General features: G+C 42.0%; 2 protein-coding genes across 2 annotated transcripts; one reads left to right on the forward strand and one right to left on the reverse strand.

Annotated features, from left to right (window-relative positions):
• The first annotated feature begins 774 nt into the window (after nucleotides 1–774).
• cdcp1a (CUB domain containing protein 1a) lies at nucleotides 775–11,600 on the forward strand. The gene is made up of 9 exons (XM_076280158.1): nucleotides 775–964; nucleotides 2,438–2,653; nucleotides 3,205–3,561; nucleotides 4,096–4,473; nucleotides 6,747–6,944; nucleotides 7,186–7,557; nucleotides 7,906–8,262; nucleotides 8,591–8,678; nucleotides 9,364–11,600. Exons 1-9 carry the CDS (start codon nucleotides 880–882, stop codon nucleotides 9,857–9,859), a joined length of 2,547 nt encoding a protein of 848 aa, XP_076136273.1. The 5' UTR covers nucleotides 775–879; the 3' UTR covers nucleotides 9,860–11,600.
• On the reverse strand, nucleotides 11,491–13,304 carry clec3ba (C-type lectin domain family 3, member Ba). Its single transcript, XM_076280159.1, has 3 exons — nucleotides 13,094–13,304; nucleotides 12,701–12,799; nucleotides 11,491–12,349 (listed from the first exon to the last, which is right to left on the reverse strand). The coding sequence occupies exons 1-3, from the start codon at nucleotides 13,182–13,184 to the stop codon at nucleotides 11,952–11,954; spliced, it is 588 nt and encodes a 195-aa protein (XP_076136274.1). The 5' UTR covers nucleotides 13,185–13,304; the 3' UTR covers nucleotides 11,491–11,951.
• Between the last annotated feature and the right edge of the window lie 4,935 nt (nucleotides 13,305–18,239).

Consider the following 18,239-nt stretch of genomic DNA (forward strand, 5'->3'; position numbering starts at 1 on the left):
GTATGCACTGCAAGAGATTTGGGAAATGTGAGGTAACATGTCTGCATTGACTTTAGTCAAAGGTGCAATCATTTCCTGTGATGAAGCAATCAACTCCAGTCCATATGAAAAAGGGCTGGTTTATGGAAAACCATAAAGCTACACTATCCAAAACACTATATTAAAGTGTGTCCAAAACACCATCTTTATTAATTTCTTTCTTCTTTCTTTGCTGATATTCCTTGCTGTTTTTTTTATTCGTGTTAAGAAGTGTTACAGAAGTGTATGAGTATTGTTTTCAGTAGTTGTTCAAGAGGCTGGTGGTCGCACAGTCATGTAGGCCTAGGCCTACAGTGCAGGTGGGGGCTTGCATTAGGCTACATTATAGCCTACAGCAAAGGGTGTGATGCGTCGACGTGTTGAAAGAATGTCTTAAAAGGACAGAACTAACATGTAAGAAAATAATGCAGCACCTTTTTACAGAGTAGACTACAGTGGGAACAGCGTTGCCACTAGCCTATTTTATTGCAAACAGATAACGACAATCTAGCATTAGGCTACCCCATAATCGGGTAGCCTAAAGAGACTCCTCCAATGGGTTAAGATGGTATGAAAAAAAAAGACAAAAAGATAAACGTTCAGTGACCACTTGACCTTTGACCACTTGACATTAACAGCGGAAATGTAGTGGATCTTGGAGATAACCTAGCCTAGGCTTCAACTTAAACGTTAAAGTGCTATCCACGTCATAAGCACGAGAACCGCCCACATAACACTAACTGAAGGTGTGGCGAGGTTACCTGAGACGAGGTGTTTTCAACCGGGAAGCTATCATATCACACGACCAAATAGCCCAATATCAATTGTGAACTTTTGAATCTTATTTATTCCGGGCTTAACATGAAGAAAGAACTTACACGACTTTTCAAGGCAGCCTGCTTTCTTCTTTTATTTGGAGTATTTGCATCAGTCTGGAGTGTACCAGGTAAGCATTGACGTTGATATTCAGTTTCAGTTTCAGTGTGTGACTCTTATTATCCAAATAGACCAGGCTAGCTAGCTAGCTAGCTCATATAGTGTTTGATATCTTTAAAGAAATCGTAGACATAAAGTTGCCGAAATAGACTACGTTTTAGCTTAAGCCTATGATGAAACTTTAGTCCGAGGTTAGGTTTGTTAGGCCTACCTCAACACTGGACACCAGAACTGCACGTAGACATGGCATTACATACGCAGATATACATTACAGTAGCCAAGATTAGGCCTATACATCACTCATTTGGGCTTGTAGACTGTCCAATAGGCTCCCAATAGATAACAACAACCCATCCTCTCCCAGGGTAAGACTAAAGATCTGGGTATACAATTATCCCATTATATTTAATTGTGTATGGGACGTTTGGAACCCTGCTCTGCCCTGTCCAGCTTGTTTTTTTTGGGGGGGGGGGGGGATTTGTTTTCTGTTTTCAACAATGTGCAATCTGTATGTCTTGAATCCTGCTTCAAGCCACACTAATGGTATCGTCCATAAAGTGTTGTCGTTTGCATAGTGTCAGCAAACATTGGCAGGTGGCCTCTTGTGTCCAGGCAACAGCACAGGCAAAGAGGGAACTGAGCACCACTGGCTTTATTTACACAAAGTTGTTTTTACGTATCCACCAAAATCTTCTTCAAACGCTCCAAACCTTCACACATCCATTAACGAGTTTCATATGGCACCCATACATGCTTAAATACAACCTCTTTTCTGTCAAATAGATAGGCTGTGTGGAGGTTTAAGTCATAAAGCAAATAAGGAAGAACAAGAGAGGTGGCTTTCGTTTGCTCGGGCCTAAATTAAACACAGGGATGTCACCTATAGGTTATCAAAGTCTCACTGTCTTGTAGCTAACACTCACACAAACCCAAATAGCCTCAGGACAATTTAACTTCTGTGGGTGAATGAGCACGTCAGCGTGACTAAGTCTTCCAGCTCCTGGGTGCACCAGCATAACTGTACCTGGAACTTTAATCCACAAGAAGCATTTGGTTTTAAATGATCCACAAACTATCTGTAGGGTATGCCAAACCTTGCAACCACCAGCCAGGACCTTATTAGCACTGCTAGAAGCTTGTTAAGAAGCTAACTGGTGTCTTTTGGTGATATTGTGACAAATATTGTTATGACAAGCTGTGAAAGCTTTTCTTTCATTTTTGAAGTGTGTTCCAGCCTGGAACACAGAAGTGCACAGTGCGTATTCTGCATGGCTGGTGGGAATGACACACGTGTTTTTCTGTTCTTCACATGACTTATCAAAATTTTAGAAAATTAGATTTTGACGATGATACCAAAACTAGTTGCCTGATAAAAGCATTCCTCAAAAAGTGGCAGCTTGTTACAAAGTGTTGCTTTAAAATCATTGCTTGTTAAATCACATTGCTTTAGTTTCTCATGAGCCGCCATTTGTTCTCTCGCCAGACAGTCATAAATTGACCCTGGCTGTTCATCCTGGCACCGTGGTCAATATTAACAGGACCGAGGCGTCGGGGTCCAAATGCACGGTGTGTGTTGGAGAGGGCAGCAAGATGTCATGCCAGCCGTGGGCAGCCCTGACGGAGGCGGGCGAAGTCTCAGTGACGTTCACCTGCACTAATCCCTGGGATGTTTTTATTGTGGAGATCATCAAGAAGATCGGTGAGCAAATTTAGCCAAACAAAAGAATCATTGAATAAACCTCCATGTGTGTGGGCTATTGGGCATTTGTATACAGTGAAAATCATACTTAACTCATATTAAACCCTGCAATGCATCATTAAGAGGGTTGTGCAGCCTAAGCCTTAAGGTGATGATACAGGGTCATTTCTTGGGCAATGTCGATGGGCAACCACATAGCCAGTTCCATGTATTGTGGTTGGATGAGCATAACACTTTGCTCAATATCAATGGCAACGTGCCAGAACCACAATATTCAGGACCATTGACCTGCAACATTGCTCAAAAAATGCCTTTTGTATCATCAGCGTTAATGTGTGTGTAGAAGCCAGGAACAACTCCTCTGACATATTATTGACTTGTAGATTATTGATTGATAACAATGATGTTTTCATCCACATGCTTAAGGTACCATGCTGCTGTTGACTTCCACTGAAGTACCTAAATTAGTAGGTAATTAGTTGAAGTAATAAGTTGTGAGACAACTCAGTGTCAACCATTTCATCACACCCCCCTGCTTCATTCTCTTTTAGAATGTAAAGCAAAGCCCTGCAAGCACCTTGTCATGCCAACGGACTCCCAGCCTCTCTTTGAGTTTAACCGGACTTTCCACTGGTGTCTGAGGGCTCCTGTGAGGATGACCTTCCATGTGGATTTCAGCAAGATGGGCCTGACCCAGATAGCCCCCTCAGAGACCTGTCCCGATGGACACACGTACAGCCTCGTCGCTCTAGAGACAACAAAGAACGTCCAACTTGGGTCGTTTTGTGCGAGCGGCACCATCTCTGGGATTCAGATCTTGAACGGTGGAAAGGTGGTCCTAATGGTGCCTGGCAGGCAGAAGCTGGAGGCCAAGGATGTCAATGTGTTTTGGGGAGAGGACATCAAATGTGAGTGAGTGGGGTGGAAAAGAACATTTCAAATGGGTTCGGTGTGGAACTTTAGGGTCCCTGAGGTCCTGTTTATAATGCTTTTGTCATTTTGGATGGAACATTTTTCTTTGAGGGCAGCCAATAATGGTAATGCTTATATGAACAGTGGTTTCCAAATTCAAATTAAGTCAAAAGTGTTGAATCTAACTTTCATTAAAAGCACTGCTCTAATCATACCTATGTTTTTTAGAAACCTAGCTGATTGGGGCAACATTTGTCAATTTACTTTTTAACTAATTTTTAACTTTTGTGTATTCCAAAGAAGAAGGATTAAAGCATACTTGGATGAGTCCTTTAAAAGAAGCCATTTGATGAATGTATGTTGCCCAGTTTTGTTCCTTCAGGTTTTTTTGCATTAAACTGTAGTTCTAGACATTTCAAGGAACCCACCCAGATACAATTTGAATCAGTTGCTTGGATCCATAGACTGAATCTCCCAATCCTCGCTTTGAAATATTTGTGTTGTTTAATAAATGTCTCCGTATGTTCCAGCTCTTGCCATTGTGAATGTGGGACTGCCAAGTGGCCAGTCATCGCAAGAGTTCTTCTCTCCAGACTATCCGTCAAGTTTCCCCGACGACGACCTCATGACGTGGAATTTCAACGTGCCTAGTGGCCACGAAGCCACGGTGCAGTTCCTGGACTACTCAGAGCCGCGCTGTCTTAAGAAGGAACCCGGCGCCGAGTACAAGTACGAAGACCTGACGGTGGTAAGGAAGCTGTCGGACAAGCAGCCCACAGGGGAGAAGGGCTCCTTCGCGCTCTCGCTGCGGAACTGCGAGATGGATGTGGTGCGCTCGCGGGCCGAGGCACTCGGGCTGACGCTACACTTCCACGTCTCCTCCATCAGGACAGCGAAGGGCAGCGAAGGTGCGTCTCCAATCTCTTCCTCAGTCCCTCCTCTCTTCACCTGTTGTCGCACTGTTTATTATTATAGTTTCACACAAACACTCTCAAGTAACCATTGTAACCTTTAAGAGCAATGTGGTTAAAGAAAGCTATTTTCTCCTTCCATCATGTGTATCCTATTTTTTCCTTTTATCAGATGTATCCTTTCATAGTTCTCAGTGCCTCCATGGTCCTACATGTATAGACCCTTTCAACAAGGTAAACAAAAACAATGCTTGAACATTCTATTTGGGCCCTAATCTACTTCCTCTGCATTAAGATAACATATGGAATGTTAAAAAGGAAGTCTTATGGGGCCAACTATGATGCTGATAATGGAACTCTCTTGAAAGGGTCTATATTAAAAACATGTGTAAACACTGTAAAGCAGTTCTCGAGTCGAGAGTTTGGTCAATGCTCTTTTGTAAAGGCACTGTATGAAATGCAACTATCAATTCAACGGAACGTAATTAAAGGGACACCAGGCAACGTTTTCGTGTTAATTACTCATCTTCGTAAATCGGTATGTGGTTAAATGACTCATTACAGGGCGAATGAAGACTCTCTCGCCCGCCCCTACTGCCTGTAGGAAAAATATCCCGCTTGCAAGTTCAGTGTATCCTACCTGCCGACCGAAGCAGGATCGATTACATCCTCAGAGGCAGGCTACTAAACGCTAGCGATTGTTGCAAACGTGTGTATAATGGCAGAGCCGGTGAAAAAGCAGCGAAAACCCTTGACGGAAGATGCAAAGAAAAGAAAAAAAACTTCAGACCGAGCGAAGGGGGAGTTTCGTAGAGAAAAAGCATCAGGCTTGCCTGGTGTCCCTTTAAATGGTTATGGAGTTATGGCTTACTGCATGTACAACATTGTATCACATCCTTGATAGTGTCTGGGACAGACTCGATTGAGTTTGAGTTGACTGGAGGTTGACTGGAGGTTGACTGGAGGTTGACTGGAGGTTGCCTGGAGGTTGATTGGAGGTTGATTGGAGGTTGACTGGAGGTTGAGTGGAGTCTACTGGAGTCTGAGGACCAAGTCCTGGGCTGATCTGAGCCAGATCTGCACCAGACAATTGAATTGAATTGAGTGTAATTACAGAATTGAATGGACTGTAATGTGATAAAATGTCTTCTCTACCACAGTGTAACACTTCCTTGGCAGTGTCTGAGTCTGGTACACAGCCCAGATCAGGCTTTCCCAATACCTGCGTCTTTTAGGCCCTGTTTCCATTGGTTTTAAAATGCTTCCTTGGCATTATTATTCCTCGGCTTATTAGTGGACAGCCTGAATACGTCACTGTTTACTCCGTCATGCATCACCAAGGCTTCCAGCTGACTTGTTGTGTTAGGATTTCACTCCTGCCTTCAGCAGACTTCGTTACTGCCTACCGACTCATGTTGGGGACACATCGGGACACATTAGTGTTTACACTACAAAAGATATTTGGTCAGATGCCTCACAGACCACCCCAGCAAATGGTTTGTGTGATCGGATCACAATGCGTCTTTGTAATCATTTGCAGTTGTATTTAGTGCTGTCCACTTGTGATCCCAGACACTTTTATGAAGACTTGAAAAGTATACTTTCTTTACTAAACTTTACTAAACTTTACTTTACTAAAGTTGTTTCCCTTTGTTGTTTCCAAGAGAAAACCTCTTCCCTTAAGGGGCTTCAGTTATTGTCAGTCTCGTGGGTTTGAGCATTCATTCGATGAGTATGGACTTGACTCAGATTGGAGAAGATGAACATCAACAAGAAAGGATGGCTGTAGGCTAGATATTATTTGATTTGTATTTGTAAGTGATTAAAAATGACTGGCCAGTTGATTTATACGAATGTAACCTTGAAAGGTTAAGGAGCAGCTTAAGGTTTAAGTTAGAAAGATGTAGTCTGAAGACGGCTTCGGGAAACCCATCTCTGCTCCTGGTCAGCAGCAGACTCCATATCACTTAGACAGGAAGAGGAAAGAGGCTGAGGGAGGTTGGTTGAGGAAGTTAGTCAAGTCTGGTGTCGCAATGATGGAACATCCCAGCAGCCTGTCTCTGACTGATTTGCTGTCATACCACTCATATGTGACGCCTGCAGGAAAACACTGAGGAGGACTTCAAGTTTCAAGTTGACTTCAGGTTGACTTACAAATTCTTTGCATTTTACAGAGTATTTTGTAAGACTTGACCACTGTTGAGGAAACATTTTTATAAAATGATTTATAAAAATGTCATGTCATGTTGTCTTGTGTTTGTTGTCTCCAGAGACGTGCACTGTGGATCTTTCTAGGGAGAGCAGCCTGTCTCTGCATATTGCGAAAAAAGGGACTGATTCCAGCTGTAAACTGAAATTAGACGGCATCTCTGTGGAGAGTGTCATTGTTCCCCCTGGAAAGAAGTCTATCCTGTCTTTCAGGGACTGCCCAGAGGAAGACCTGCTGTTGACCATCAACAAAACTATAGGTAGTTTTGTACTGAAAGTACTAGTAATGATGATACTTGGAACAAACCTTCCTTTTTAAAAGAAAATAAACAAAAATTATTTTCTACTTTTCTACCATATTATGCTGTTTATCTCTTTCCTTTTAATCTTATTTTAACCTTGTGTGAGGAGCCTGAAGTCGATATTCACAAATATAACAGATGTAATTGAACTGAATCGAGAAATTTGAAAGCAATTTCGTCTCTCTCTGTGTGTTGCCAGGCTGTCAGCAGCTGCAGGACTGCCCCTCTCGTCCGGTTCCTCTGATCGTTCCATCCCTTGAGAGGTGTCTGCCCCAGTCTCTGAATACGGTCCACTGGAACCTCCAAGCCCCAGAACATGGTGCAGTCGAGCTGTGGGCCTATGTGGGCAACCTCCAGCAGTCACTGCCCGGGCAGGAGTGCAACGGCAGCGTCCAGTTCAGCGTTGCCGAGAGCGACGGCACGGCCATTGGACAGTTCTGCCCCGGAGGCATCATATCCGAGGTGCAGGTCCACGGCAACGTCACGGTCAGCGCCTCGCCCGGGAATGACCTGTTCCTCAGGCGGACTTTCCAGACCTTCTTCAAGGTGTCCTTCGCCAAAGAGATCACAGGTAGATGGAATGTCTGACTTCCACTGCACATGTTTTATAATAATATTTAGCAACTTTCTGTCCAGTGTTTTATAAGCCTATATCTTTTTTTTTTTTAAATATTCACTTGTTTAAATTGTTTAAACTCTACATGTTAAGTTAGAGAAATGTAGACAAATGAATTATAGTAGTGTAGTTTGTCTGAGCTAGTGTCACTTGCAATGGCTTCATTTAAATCCTCAAGAGGGCAGAAATGGTATATGAACATAACAACACAAGAACATGTCTAAATATTGTATTGTTTTCTGCTCATCACACAACTAACTACTCACGTGTTGAGCAGTTCCTGACCTCTCGTCTCGTACACAGAGACCTACATATTCCACATCGCTCCTATGAAGGACGTGACCAGCGTGCTGGCGTCTCCTGGCTGGCCGGGGGGAATGAAGCCATACTCCACGGCCTCCTGGATCGCCACTGTCCCCGCCAGGCTGGACGTCCACCTGAGCTTCACCAAGGTCAGCCAGCCCAAGTGCAGCGCGCGGCACACGAGCATCCAGGTGCAGATGCTGGGCTCGCGGGAGGAGATGTACAGCCGTCGGGAGGATGAGGGGGGCGACAGCAAGATCGTCATCCCCGAGAGCTTCTACCTCAACATGTCCAACTGCCTGCCTGAGAAGAACTCCTTCAGCGTCATGGCTGAGATCACGCCCATGAAACCGACAAGTATGACAGCCTGGCCTGCCTTCCCTGTTATAGTTTGTGACGATAATACAAGGAGGAGGAGGATGATTACTGTTATTATTTAATTATAGTGTATTGTTTTTTTTAACTGATGTTATTGTTATTAGTTATTACATACTTGATATTTGTCATGTGATGTATGTGTAATAATATTTGTTATTTGATATGTTCAAATAGCGCAACATTTTCTGTTAATGATATGCATATAATGGAATGACCTAAGCGGAAAAAGCGGAAAAAGTGAAGTGACTCATGTCCTGTCTGTGAAGTGGCTTTCTAAAGTGTGTTGGGTGTGTGTGTGCTCCATCAGGATTCCTCCTGATTATCATCGTGGCTGTGGTGGGAGTGCTGCTCATGGGAATGATCATAGCTTTGGTGGTAGTCTGCGTGGTGATCAGGTGAGGCTCTGTCCTGTACATAAATCACCTCTGCACACACACACACACACACATTTTACAGATGTTCACATTTTACAGTATACAGCAACACCGCATATGAATGTAAGTTAGGTCTTATTGATTTCACTTCATACTTGTCATGTCATTACACTTAAAGTTAGATGTTAACTGCAGTCAATTAAATTCAGCTTTATTTATATAGCGCCATGACCTATAAATATGTCTCAAGGCACTTTACAGAGCACAGTGCAGTGCAGCTGCAAATCAGTAATCCGTTGTACTTAAAGGCACTCTAAGCAATGCTGGGTAACGTCATTTCTGTTGACGTTCAAACAAAACAGAAAGCTAGCTCGCTACTTCCTCCCCCATCCTCATGTGCAATTGAAACTCTCCTAAACGCACATCTTGTTGGTGATTTGCTTGTTGGTGAGTTATGTTTTTATGGGCAAGGTTTTCCCAAGTTGTTTTGTGGCCATTTTTGGAGCCTGGGTTGTCCACAGAGATTGCGTTTTTTTACAGTGTATTCAGGACACAGGCAGCTAGTGGATGGTGAGGTGATGTTTGCTGTAAAGGACAAATAATGTTTTAGCCTAAAAAACGTATGACATCGTTTAGAGCACCTTTAATCAGAACAATTAAATCATACTGAATGAAATGCAATGTGCTGCTATTGACTGCTGAGCAGGAAGAAGAAGAAGCAGCTGGCCCAGCAGGTGTCCATCTACAACCCCAATGGCCACAGTTTCCTGCCCGGCCTTCACGGGTTGCCCAAAACCGTGGACATCGACGACGACGTGCACATCTACGACTACATCGAGGACACGTTGGTGTATGGCCACCTTCTACGGGACGAGTCGGAGATGGATGAGTACGGGAAGCCCGCAGTGGACACGTACCAGCCCTTCAACGGCCCTACGGACACCAAGCCCCTCACAGACCCCGACCCCCTCAGTGGGGAACCCAACGGGGACGCGGACACCGAGGTGGGGGTGTACAGGCCCTTTGTACCCCCTGCTGAGACGGCTGCGCCAGCCTCCAGACCAGCAGCCACCCAGGAGGACACAGACTCTAAGTCGGGAGAGAGACTGATGGAGAAGGAGTTGTACTCATCAGGGGGTGGGGAAGAGGGAAGCGATGCACCCCTCTCTCCCTGCTCAGAGGCGCTGGGCCCATGGATATAAAGAGTCCGACGGAGAAACGTGAGTGAAACTCGCTGCGTTTGTTTTTCTTATTTCCTGTGCCCTCTCTGTGTGTCATTTTGCGAGCTCACGTCAAGTCACGCTTATGTCAAGTCACACTGAAAAAATACTGCTTGTCAGCAGGACGAGCACACAAGTCTGGACCTGACACCTGAAGACATTAGCTCCTCGTGAGTTTCAACAAGTCAGAAAGATTTGTTTCTTGTTTGCCTTGTTTGTCCAGGGACATTTTCTAGGAAACAGGAGCCTGAAAATCAGACAATTCAGGACAAAGATCAGGAACTAAAGATCAGGAACTAAGCCATATATTTTTACAACTGTGATTTTTTTTTAAAGCACCTCAAAAGTTCTGGTGATACTTTTTATTTTATCCGGTCACTTGTTTGTTTGGGGCTGGGGAACTTTATCTCAATTGCCCTCATACCTACAAAAACTCTGAAATTAGCCAAATAAGCAAGCTATACTACACAGAAACAAGAGAAAAGTGCCTTTTTTGAGTATAAGTATGTGTGCTAGTAATTTCATTCATGTCTGACAAAATGTTTTATGCCTTTAATGACAATTCCAATGTTTTGGAAAGGTTTTGTTTCAATTTTAGTTCATAGGACTTTAGAGGACACTATTTGTAAAATGTACCTAAAAATCTAGCTTTTAGGTTCATCAATATCACCAGGATAAATGGCTTTTCTGACCCTTCTACAGCAGCCTGGAGGTCAAGTCCGAGACCCAGAGAGGCCACACTGCCAGCCACACAAGTTGAGCGTTACCAGAATTCTGTAATATTATAATATTATGACTAGCATGAGTGGGACCTTTAGTCATGGCATAAGGCTATAGCTATGCTGTCTGGCTTCACACTCTATAGCGTCATTGAATGGTGTTTGTTAGTCATCAGTTTCCTCTTAAGGGGCACTGAGTGTGTGTATGAGCGTGCGCTAACACACACATACACACACATACACACACACACACACACACACACACAGACAAAGAGAGAGAGAGAGAGAGAGAGAGAATGAAACTTTCAACTACTTCAAGGAACTACTGCACCCTTTTACAATCTGTTGCTAGCATTGTTCAATTCAGGATAATCAAGGAAACGGCTAAATAAGTTTCAACTGTTACTCCCTCCAGAGATGCTGGAATTCTCCAGAAATGAGGTCGGATTTGAACAGCAGCTGCATAGTGCCATATCAGATTATGTGCAACCCAATTCAAGCCTGGTGTTGCATAAGCGTATATAAAACGCGTTCAGTTACGGAGGATTGAGAGGAGAATTTGTATTCTGCTGGAAAGAAAGTTAATGTGTTCGTTGCATGATGGTTTTGGTGCATGATGAAATGGAACATTTTGATTTTGTTTAGTTTTTTTTCTGCGCTGATAGCTTTCACATGGTACCTCGCTCCGAATTCTGTAAATAGACATATTTGTTTTATACACTGTTAAGTTTTAAAATGTTTTAGTATATGTTTTAAAGTTAATATAACTATTCTTGATACTGTGAGTTGACTGAAATACAAATGCACTTGGCCAAACATACAAGTTGAAGGCAAGTTTTTGCTTTTATCTGCATTGGACAATTATTATAGAAAACTCACTCAGCAAAACAAATATTCCATGCTGTGTTGCGGTTTTATTGAAAATGTTACTTACATCATTCAAGACAACATATGTTTTGTTAAACATTTGTTTTTTCTTTAAAATAATAAAGAAATTGCATGCAGACAGATCCTTCTGTTTCCCACATGATGCATAATAGTGATTACTCTTTATTCTGTGGCCTGCTCATCAACAGCAAGTCTAGTTCTGCACCCCCTCATATAATACTAGTCTCCATCACCCACACAGGCATGTAACATTTCATCTGTTGGAGCACTCTTATGCTTGATCGCTTATCCAATCTTTATTCTTCAAAATCAAATAAAGGTGAAGCAAAATACTGTAGTAGTATAGTATAGTTTTAACCAACAATATACCATGCTTGAACTCTACATATTCTCAATGCACCGATACTGATAATATACTGTATGAACTTGCGGTGGTTAAGTCAGTGAACCGAGGTGGCCTAGTAAGGTCACACTATATTAAATTCGCACACAAAGGCTCTTTCAGCCCGACAGCTCTCGTCAAACCATCTCCCGGTGGTGTGGGAGAGGGTGGCGCAGTTGTGGGCGCGCCCCCCGTCCGGTTGGTGGGTAATCTCCGTCTCCCAGTTTTTAAAGCGCAGCGCGTTGCCGCCTTGGTCCAGCCAGGTTCCCTCGGTAACCATGTCGTTGATGCCCAGCCAGATGTGCTCCTCTGCCCCGACGGTCTGCCGGGCGTACTCGTGAAGTTTGTCGTTCTCCGCTCCCGACAGCGGAGTGCTGAGGACCCCTCCCTTGGCCATGCAGGCTTCGTTGGCGGCGTGGAAGTTCTTCTTTGTGGCATCCGATAAGAAGCACTTGCCGGGGACCTTGATGCCCTTCAGACAGACTGGAGGATGTGGAGGCATGATGTGAATGTTCATGATGAACACCTGCAGACCCAGACTGAGCTCCCATCCCTGGAACTCTGTGGGGCTCCCTCCTAGCCTCTGTCCTTAACTAATGCAACATCTGGACAGGATTAGTCACTTCTCATGCACCCCAGTATTGTTAGAATGCACAACCCTCCTGCATGCTGGGGCAGTTCCAATGTTCTGTATAATAATAAAGACTAAATAATAATGTAATTACTGTAGAAATAACTCTGATTATGGTTATTTGTTCATTACCCATGTGTAGGTGCAGTCTAAACACACACCTGTGTTCATTACCCATGTGTAGGTGCAGTCTAAACACATACCTGTCTGTAAGGCTTGTTGTTCCTTCAGCAAGTTCAGCTCAATCACAATGTTATCAACCTGCTTCTTCAGCTCCTCAATTGCTACTGAATTAGACCCATCTATGGAGAGTTTAGTGCATTGTGAGAAGACTTAACAGTGGTTACATGTTTTTTTTTTTTTTTTTTAAATTGAAAATGACATTTTAAAAGTGAAAATTTTAAAGTGAAAAAATGCTCTCTTCTAAAAAGGGGAATTGATCATTTATTCATAGGACAGACCTTGTCAATCTGACTGATAAGAGTGCATTCAAGGGACTCTGATATTAACAGCTTGACAACTATAGCAACATAAATGCATATATATTGCAAGGCTGATAAATTAAAAAAATGTGTTGTATCAAATATGAATCATACCTTTCTTCTTTTTGTTGGAGGACTGCTGGAGAGAGGGATGAGTAATGCAAAGGAGACCGATGATAAACAGCCTCACGTTTCTGGGATGCATATCGGTTGTAAGAAAAATACAACTCCTCGAAATAGACAGCTTCACAATACTAGGAGCTTGAGACTTCAGAAGTCCTGAGAGCTGCTTGTGTGTAGTCTGAATCTGCGCTATGAGCCCTACCATCCATCGGGGGCACTATTTAGATCTTTAGATAGACAGATGGGAGTTCACTTACACCAGTACGAAAATATGCAAAGCATTTCATCTTGGCCTGTCGATTATCAGAGTAATCTCTGACACATGTGGTTTGATTTCAGAGCTTTTCGTATTGGAAAAATACATATAATTGGTATCTTGAGTTTGAGTTTTGGTCATCGTCTGATATAAATGTATAATCTGTAACAAGAGAGATCAGTTCTTTAAGTTGTTGCCATGTCATATTTTAACTCTATTCCAGCTCTGTTCGGGTTATAGTTTAGGTAGTGTTGATGAGCTTCCTTTTAACTTCTGTCCCAGTGGCACTGTTGTAGTTCATGTGTTCTGGCATGAAATAACAAGCTAAATGAGGCACTAATAACTTTCTGGCTGATTTGCCAAGATTGTAAATGTGTTAGATCTTGCACAACTAGGATCTGAAATGTATAACACAGTGTATACTCAACTGAGGCCAGTTTAAACACTGAGGTAACTTGAGTGCCAAGCTTCAGTCCCAGACCTCTTTTTGTCTGGAAATATCACTTCAACCCTTTCGTCTCTGAAACAGAGCCGCCAAGCTCTCATGGGAGTCCTCTCTGGACCACATCTGGTTTCTCTCAGCGCTGATCGGCACTGAGACGTGGCAGGGCTTGCATAATTACTGAAATCGCCTACTCAGGGTCAGTCTGAGGTCAGTACCCTTTACAAAAGTTAAATAGGGGACATAAATACACAAAACACTTTGTTTTGAGAGCTTTAAGCTTTAATGTTACCACATAGCCTTTATTGTCCTTTATACTGGCCAGCAAGGGTTGTTGCCTCTGGATAGGACATTACGGTGACCTCAGGAGAAGACATGTGCCAGAATCAGATATGACCAATGTACAAAACAGTCTTGTGTTGTATAATGACTTATACAGTCATTGGCTGCAACAGTGAGACCTTTGTCTATAGTTTTCACTTTGGTTTCTCATTGTTAATGCAACTAATGAAAGGCTGGCAGAACAACCCCAAATCAGAAAAGGTTGGGACGTTGTGTAAAATGTGAATAAAAACAGAATGTAATAATCTGCAAATCTCTTAAACTCAAATTTAGTTGCAAAAAGGACGCAGACAACGTATCAAATGTTGAAAATGACAAATTTGACTATTTCATGGAAAGTATATGTGAAATCTGAATTTGATACCAGCAACATATTTTAAATGAAGTTAGGACGGGGGTAACAAAATGCTGGAAAAGTTGTAAAAAAAATAGGAGGCCCAGAGAGGCAGGGTCTCTTAGAAGTAAAGATATAGGAGTATTCATCACTCTGTGTAAACCTGTGTGCACAAATGATGAAACAATGTAATGTTAAAGGGATATTCCACCATTTGGGGAAATACACTCATTTTCCACCTCCCCTTGAGTTAAACAATTGGCTGTTGAGTTTTACCTTTCCTCAGTTCATCCAGCCCTTCTCTGAGTCTGACAGTAACACCTTTAGCTCCAGCTCATTTAATCAGATTAGACCGTTAGTTTATAGGAGAGATGCTAACGGTCCAATCTGATTCAATGAGCTGGAGCTAAAAGTGCTACTGTCAGACTCAGAAAACGGCTGGATGAACTGGGGAAAGGTCAATTGTTTAACTTGAGGGGAGGTGAAAAATGAGTGCATTTCCCCAAATGATGGAGTATCACTTTAATGCCTCTTAACATGAAATTGTGAAGTATTTGGGGAGTTTGTCATCTTTAGGATATAATATTATTAAAACATTCCGAGAATCCAGAGAAATCTTTGCAAACAAAGGAAAGAGCTGAAAAACAAATTGGATGGCCGTGGTCCTTTGGACCTCAGATGGCACTGCATCAAAACCAGACCTGTTTCCAGACCTGTCATTGTATGGGCAGGAAAACCTCTGATAACCATTGTCTATGTGCACAGTTTGATACTCAGATCAAAAACTGCAGTCAAAATTGTAACAGCCAAAACAGCAAAATTGTATTGAGACATGATACAGAGAATACCACCGTCTTATCTAGGCCTGAGCTTGTTTAAAATGGACTGAAGTAACATGGAAAAAGGTCCTGTGGTTAGACCAATCAAAATTTGCCATTCTTTGTCGAAATCATGGACTCATCTGGGCTAAAGAGGAGAGGGCCTATCCAAGTATCCAACCTTTCCAACTTGTTTTAGTGCTCAGTTTGAAACTCAACATCTATGATGGTGTGGAGGAGCATTAGCATCTTGCATGGGCATGGGAATCTTGCACATTAGGCAAATCACAATCAATTCTGAATGATGTATACAGGTTTTGAGCAACATATACTGCCATCCAGGCAACGTCTATTCCAGGGAAGACCTTGGATATTTCAGGAAAACAATGCCAAACTGAATTCTGCACATATTTAAACAGTATCTCACCATAGAGGAAGAGTCCAGGTGCTAAAACGGCCTGTCTGCAGTCCAGATTTGTCAAATTAAGTGCATCATGGAATGAAAAACATGAATAAGACGACCCCATACTGTTGAGCAACTGAAATTCTATGGGACAACATTTCATCCTCAAAACTCTAGCAACTGGTCCTCTCAGTTCCTAAACATTTACAGAAATTCAAAATTAACATATATTTTCCAAAACATTTCATTTTTAACATTTGATATGTTGTCTGTGTCCTTTTTACTGCTAGATATGGGTTTACGAGACTTGTATATTATCACATTCTGTTTTTATTTACATTTTACACAACGTCCCAACCTTTTCTGATTTGGGGTTGTAATATTCAAGCCAAAATGATGCAAATCTTTGAGTAGCCAAAATGCAAGTTTTTAAGTAGCCTTCTTTGGGTATATGAAAGAATATTCTTTTTGATATATTAGTAAATATATACAAAAGAACACCACATGTCTGTTTTATGACACTGATTATTTTAATAGTGAATGAATAGTTTTCTAGTCTAGTGGTACAATTTCTCTCATATATAAGCAGATTAAATGAACCGTATGTAAGAAATGTATTTCAATTAATCATAAAATGGCCCTGATATGTCACTAGACTAGGGATCGACCGATATGGATTTTTTAGTGCCAATACCGATACCGATTTTTTTTCCATCAGCCTAAGCCGATGACCGATACAGGCTGCCGATTTTCTTGAGCCGATATTTGGAGCCGATACTGCTTTTATTTTGCTCCCTCAATTTACATCATACAAATGACACATAATTACACAAATGATAACAAATGTTATAAGTCTCAATTTAAAAAAGGAACATTGAACTTATGGATTTGAATGTGCAAAATGCTTTCATCAACATCTTACAACACAGCCTTGATGACGCATTGCTTGCTGACATACTATAAGACATAATTCAGGTCATCACAAAATGTCCTTTGTCAACACATTTAAATAATTTAAGAAAACAATAAGCCTGAAAATTAGCTATTGAAATAAAGTGTTTGATTTGTAATTTAAGACTGCATGGTTTCAATTTTTCTATGTCTATATTTTTCTGGGCATTCAGGGAGGGAGACACACACACACACACACCACACGCGTCCAACACTCAGCCAGGTGGTCGCTGAATAAAACTCCCACAAATACCACGGAACAACGTTGGTGTAGCTACTGCTGGTGTCAATAAAACTTGGTCCACGCTTCATACTGATGTCATGACTCTTTATTTTCTTTGCTCGTCATGAGCACCGTGAAAACTGGCAGACAACAACAACAAAACACATACCATGCATTAATATTAAGCAAGAAAACATACATTAATGTATAAAGAAAATACAATAAATTCAGGCAATTACCGTGTACGCCTTGTACCAGCGGTAGAATCTCTGGAGCGTTGCAAACGCAGTGCACACAAACTCATTTCAGAAGTCCTGACCCTAACGCTTCCAGGTCATAAGTTTATTCAAGGTCACATGACATACACGGCTCATGAAATACAACCAAACGATAAATTAAACAAAACCAACCCAAGGACAAAATATAATCATATCCACCCACGCAGCAAAATAAACATACAAAAAAAGGAAACAAAAACTGACAAACTTTCATCATAATTATTATTCAACGGAGGAATCACATGCTCCCATACAGGCCTATCAACGCCAGTTACACTCCCACCAAATTACCTTGAATTACTACACACACAAAATACATCCAATCAACGGTAATTTCCCAGCATCACAGTACATTAACCCAGCACATAATTGAAAACTTTAATTCATCATTGCATTCTTTATTTAAAATCCACACACCCTGATGTAGGAAAAGATTAAAACATTGCAAACCTTGTAAAATGTATCATTGAAACTCATACAATAAGAAGGCAAAAACACCCATCATAAATTTAATTTACATATCATTAATTACCACACAGGATTTCAGCCTTCGGTTACCAGGACAACCAACTTTTGTATTCTCTGTACTCTCTGTCAACTTTGAGGTCAAGTTCTTCCTTCAGCATGTTGCTCATTGCTGCAGATATAACTGCTGCGGTCAATTCTAGTCGAGGTATGGTAACAACTTTGGTAGGCGCGACCCTTGCTTTCCCCATTATCAAGGCACAATGAACATTTTCGTCATTCACTAGCCTGACATATGAGCACTGGCATCAGAAAAATGGTGTAATTCAGTTCTCAAAACCTTTCCAAAGCCTTCAGGTATGAGGCATCTTGAGATTTGTATTTTGTGGAAGTTCTGTAAATCCTCCAGCCAACTCTCCCACCTTGGCTTCAATTCACTTGGCAGTGGTTCATCCCAGCTAATGCCCTTCCGACACATTTCCTGCAGCACTCTCTTCCCAAAGAGGACAAAGGAGGCCAGGAAGCCTAAAGGATCATAAATGGAGGACACAACTGAGAGGATTCCACGGCGTGTAGCAGCTTTCTCCCCAAGGGTGATTGAGAAGGAGAAGACATCATTTTCTAC

The sequence above is a fragment of the Alosa pseudoharengus genome, unplaced genomic scaffold (genome assembly GCF_046254945.1).
Source record: "Alosa pseudoharengus isolate Yale_2024_CS ecotype anadromous, Long Island Sound unplaced genomic scaffold, YU_APseudo_1.1 YU_APseudo_1.1_scf_12, whole genome shotgun sequence".
Classification (NCBI taxonomy): domain Eukaryota; kingdom Metazoa; phylum Chordata; class Actinopteri; order Clupeiformes; family Clupeidae; genus Alosa; species Alosa pseudoharengus.

Bases quoted from the DNA above. Each gene is read 5' to 3' on its own strand.
- cdcp1a (XM_076280158.1), top strand. From the start codon at position 880: ATGAAGAAAGAACTTACACGACTTTTCAAGGCAGCCTGCTTTCTTCTT. The intron at 8,263-8,590 runs GTATGACAGCCT...GTGCTCCATCAG, and splicing joins CACGCCCATGAAACCGACAA to GATTCCTCCTGATTATCATC. The intron at 8,679-9,363 runs GTGAGGCTCTGT...ACTGCTGAGCAG, and splicing joins GTAGTCTGCGTGGTGATCAG to GAAGAAGAAGAAGCAGCTGG.
- clec3ba (XM_076280159.1), bottom strand. From the start codon at position 13,184: ATGCATCCCAGAAACGTGAGGCTGTTTATCATCGGTCTCCTTTGCATT. The intron at 12,800-13,093 runs GTATGATTCATA...AACTCTCCATAG, and splicing joins CTCCAACAAAAAGAAGAAAG to ATGGGTCTAATTCAGTAGCA. The intron at 12,350-12,700 runs GTATGTGTTTAG...CACATCCTCCAG, and splicing joins ACAACAAGCCTTACAGACAG to TCTGTCTGAAGGGCATCAAG.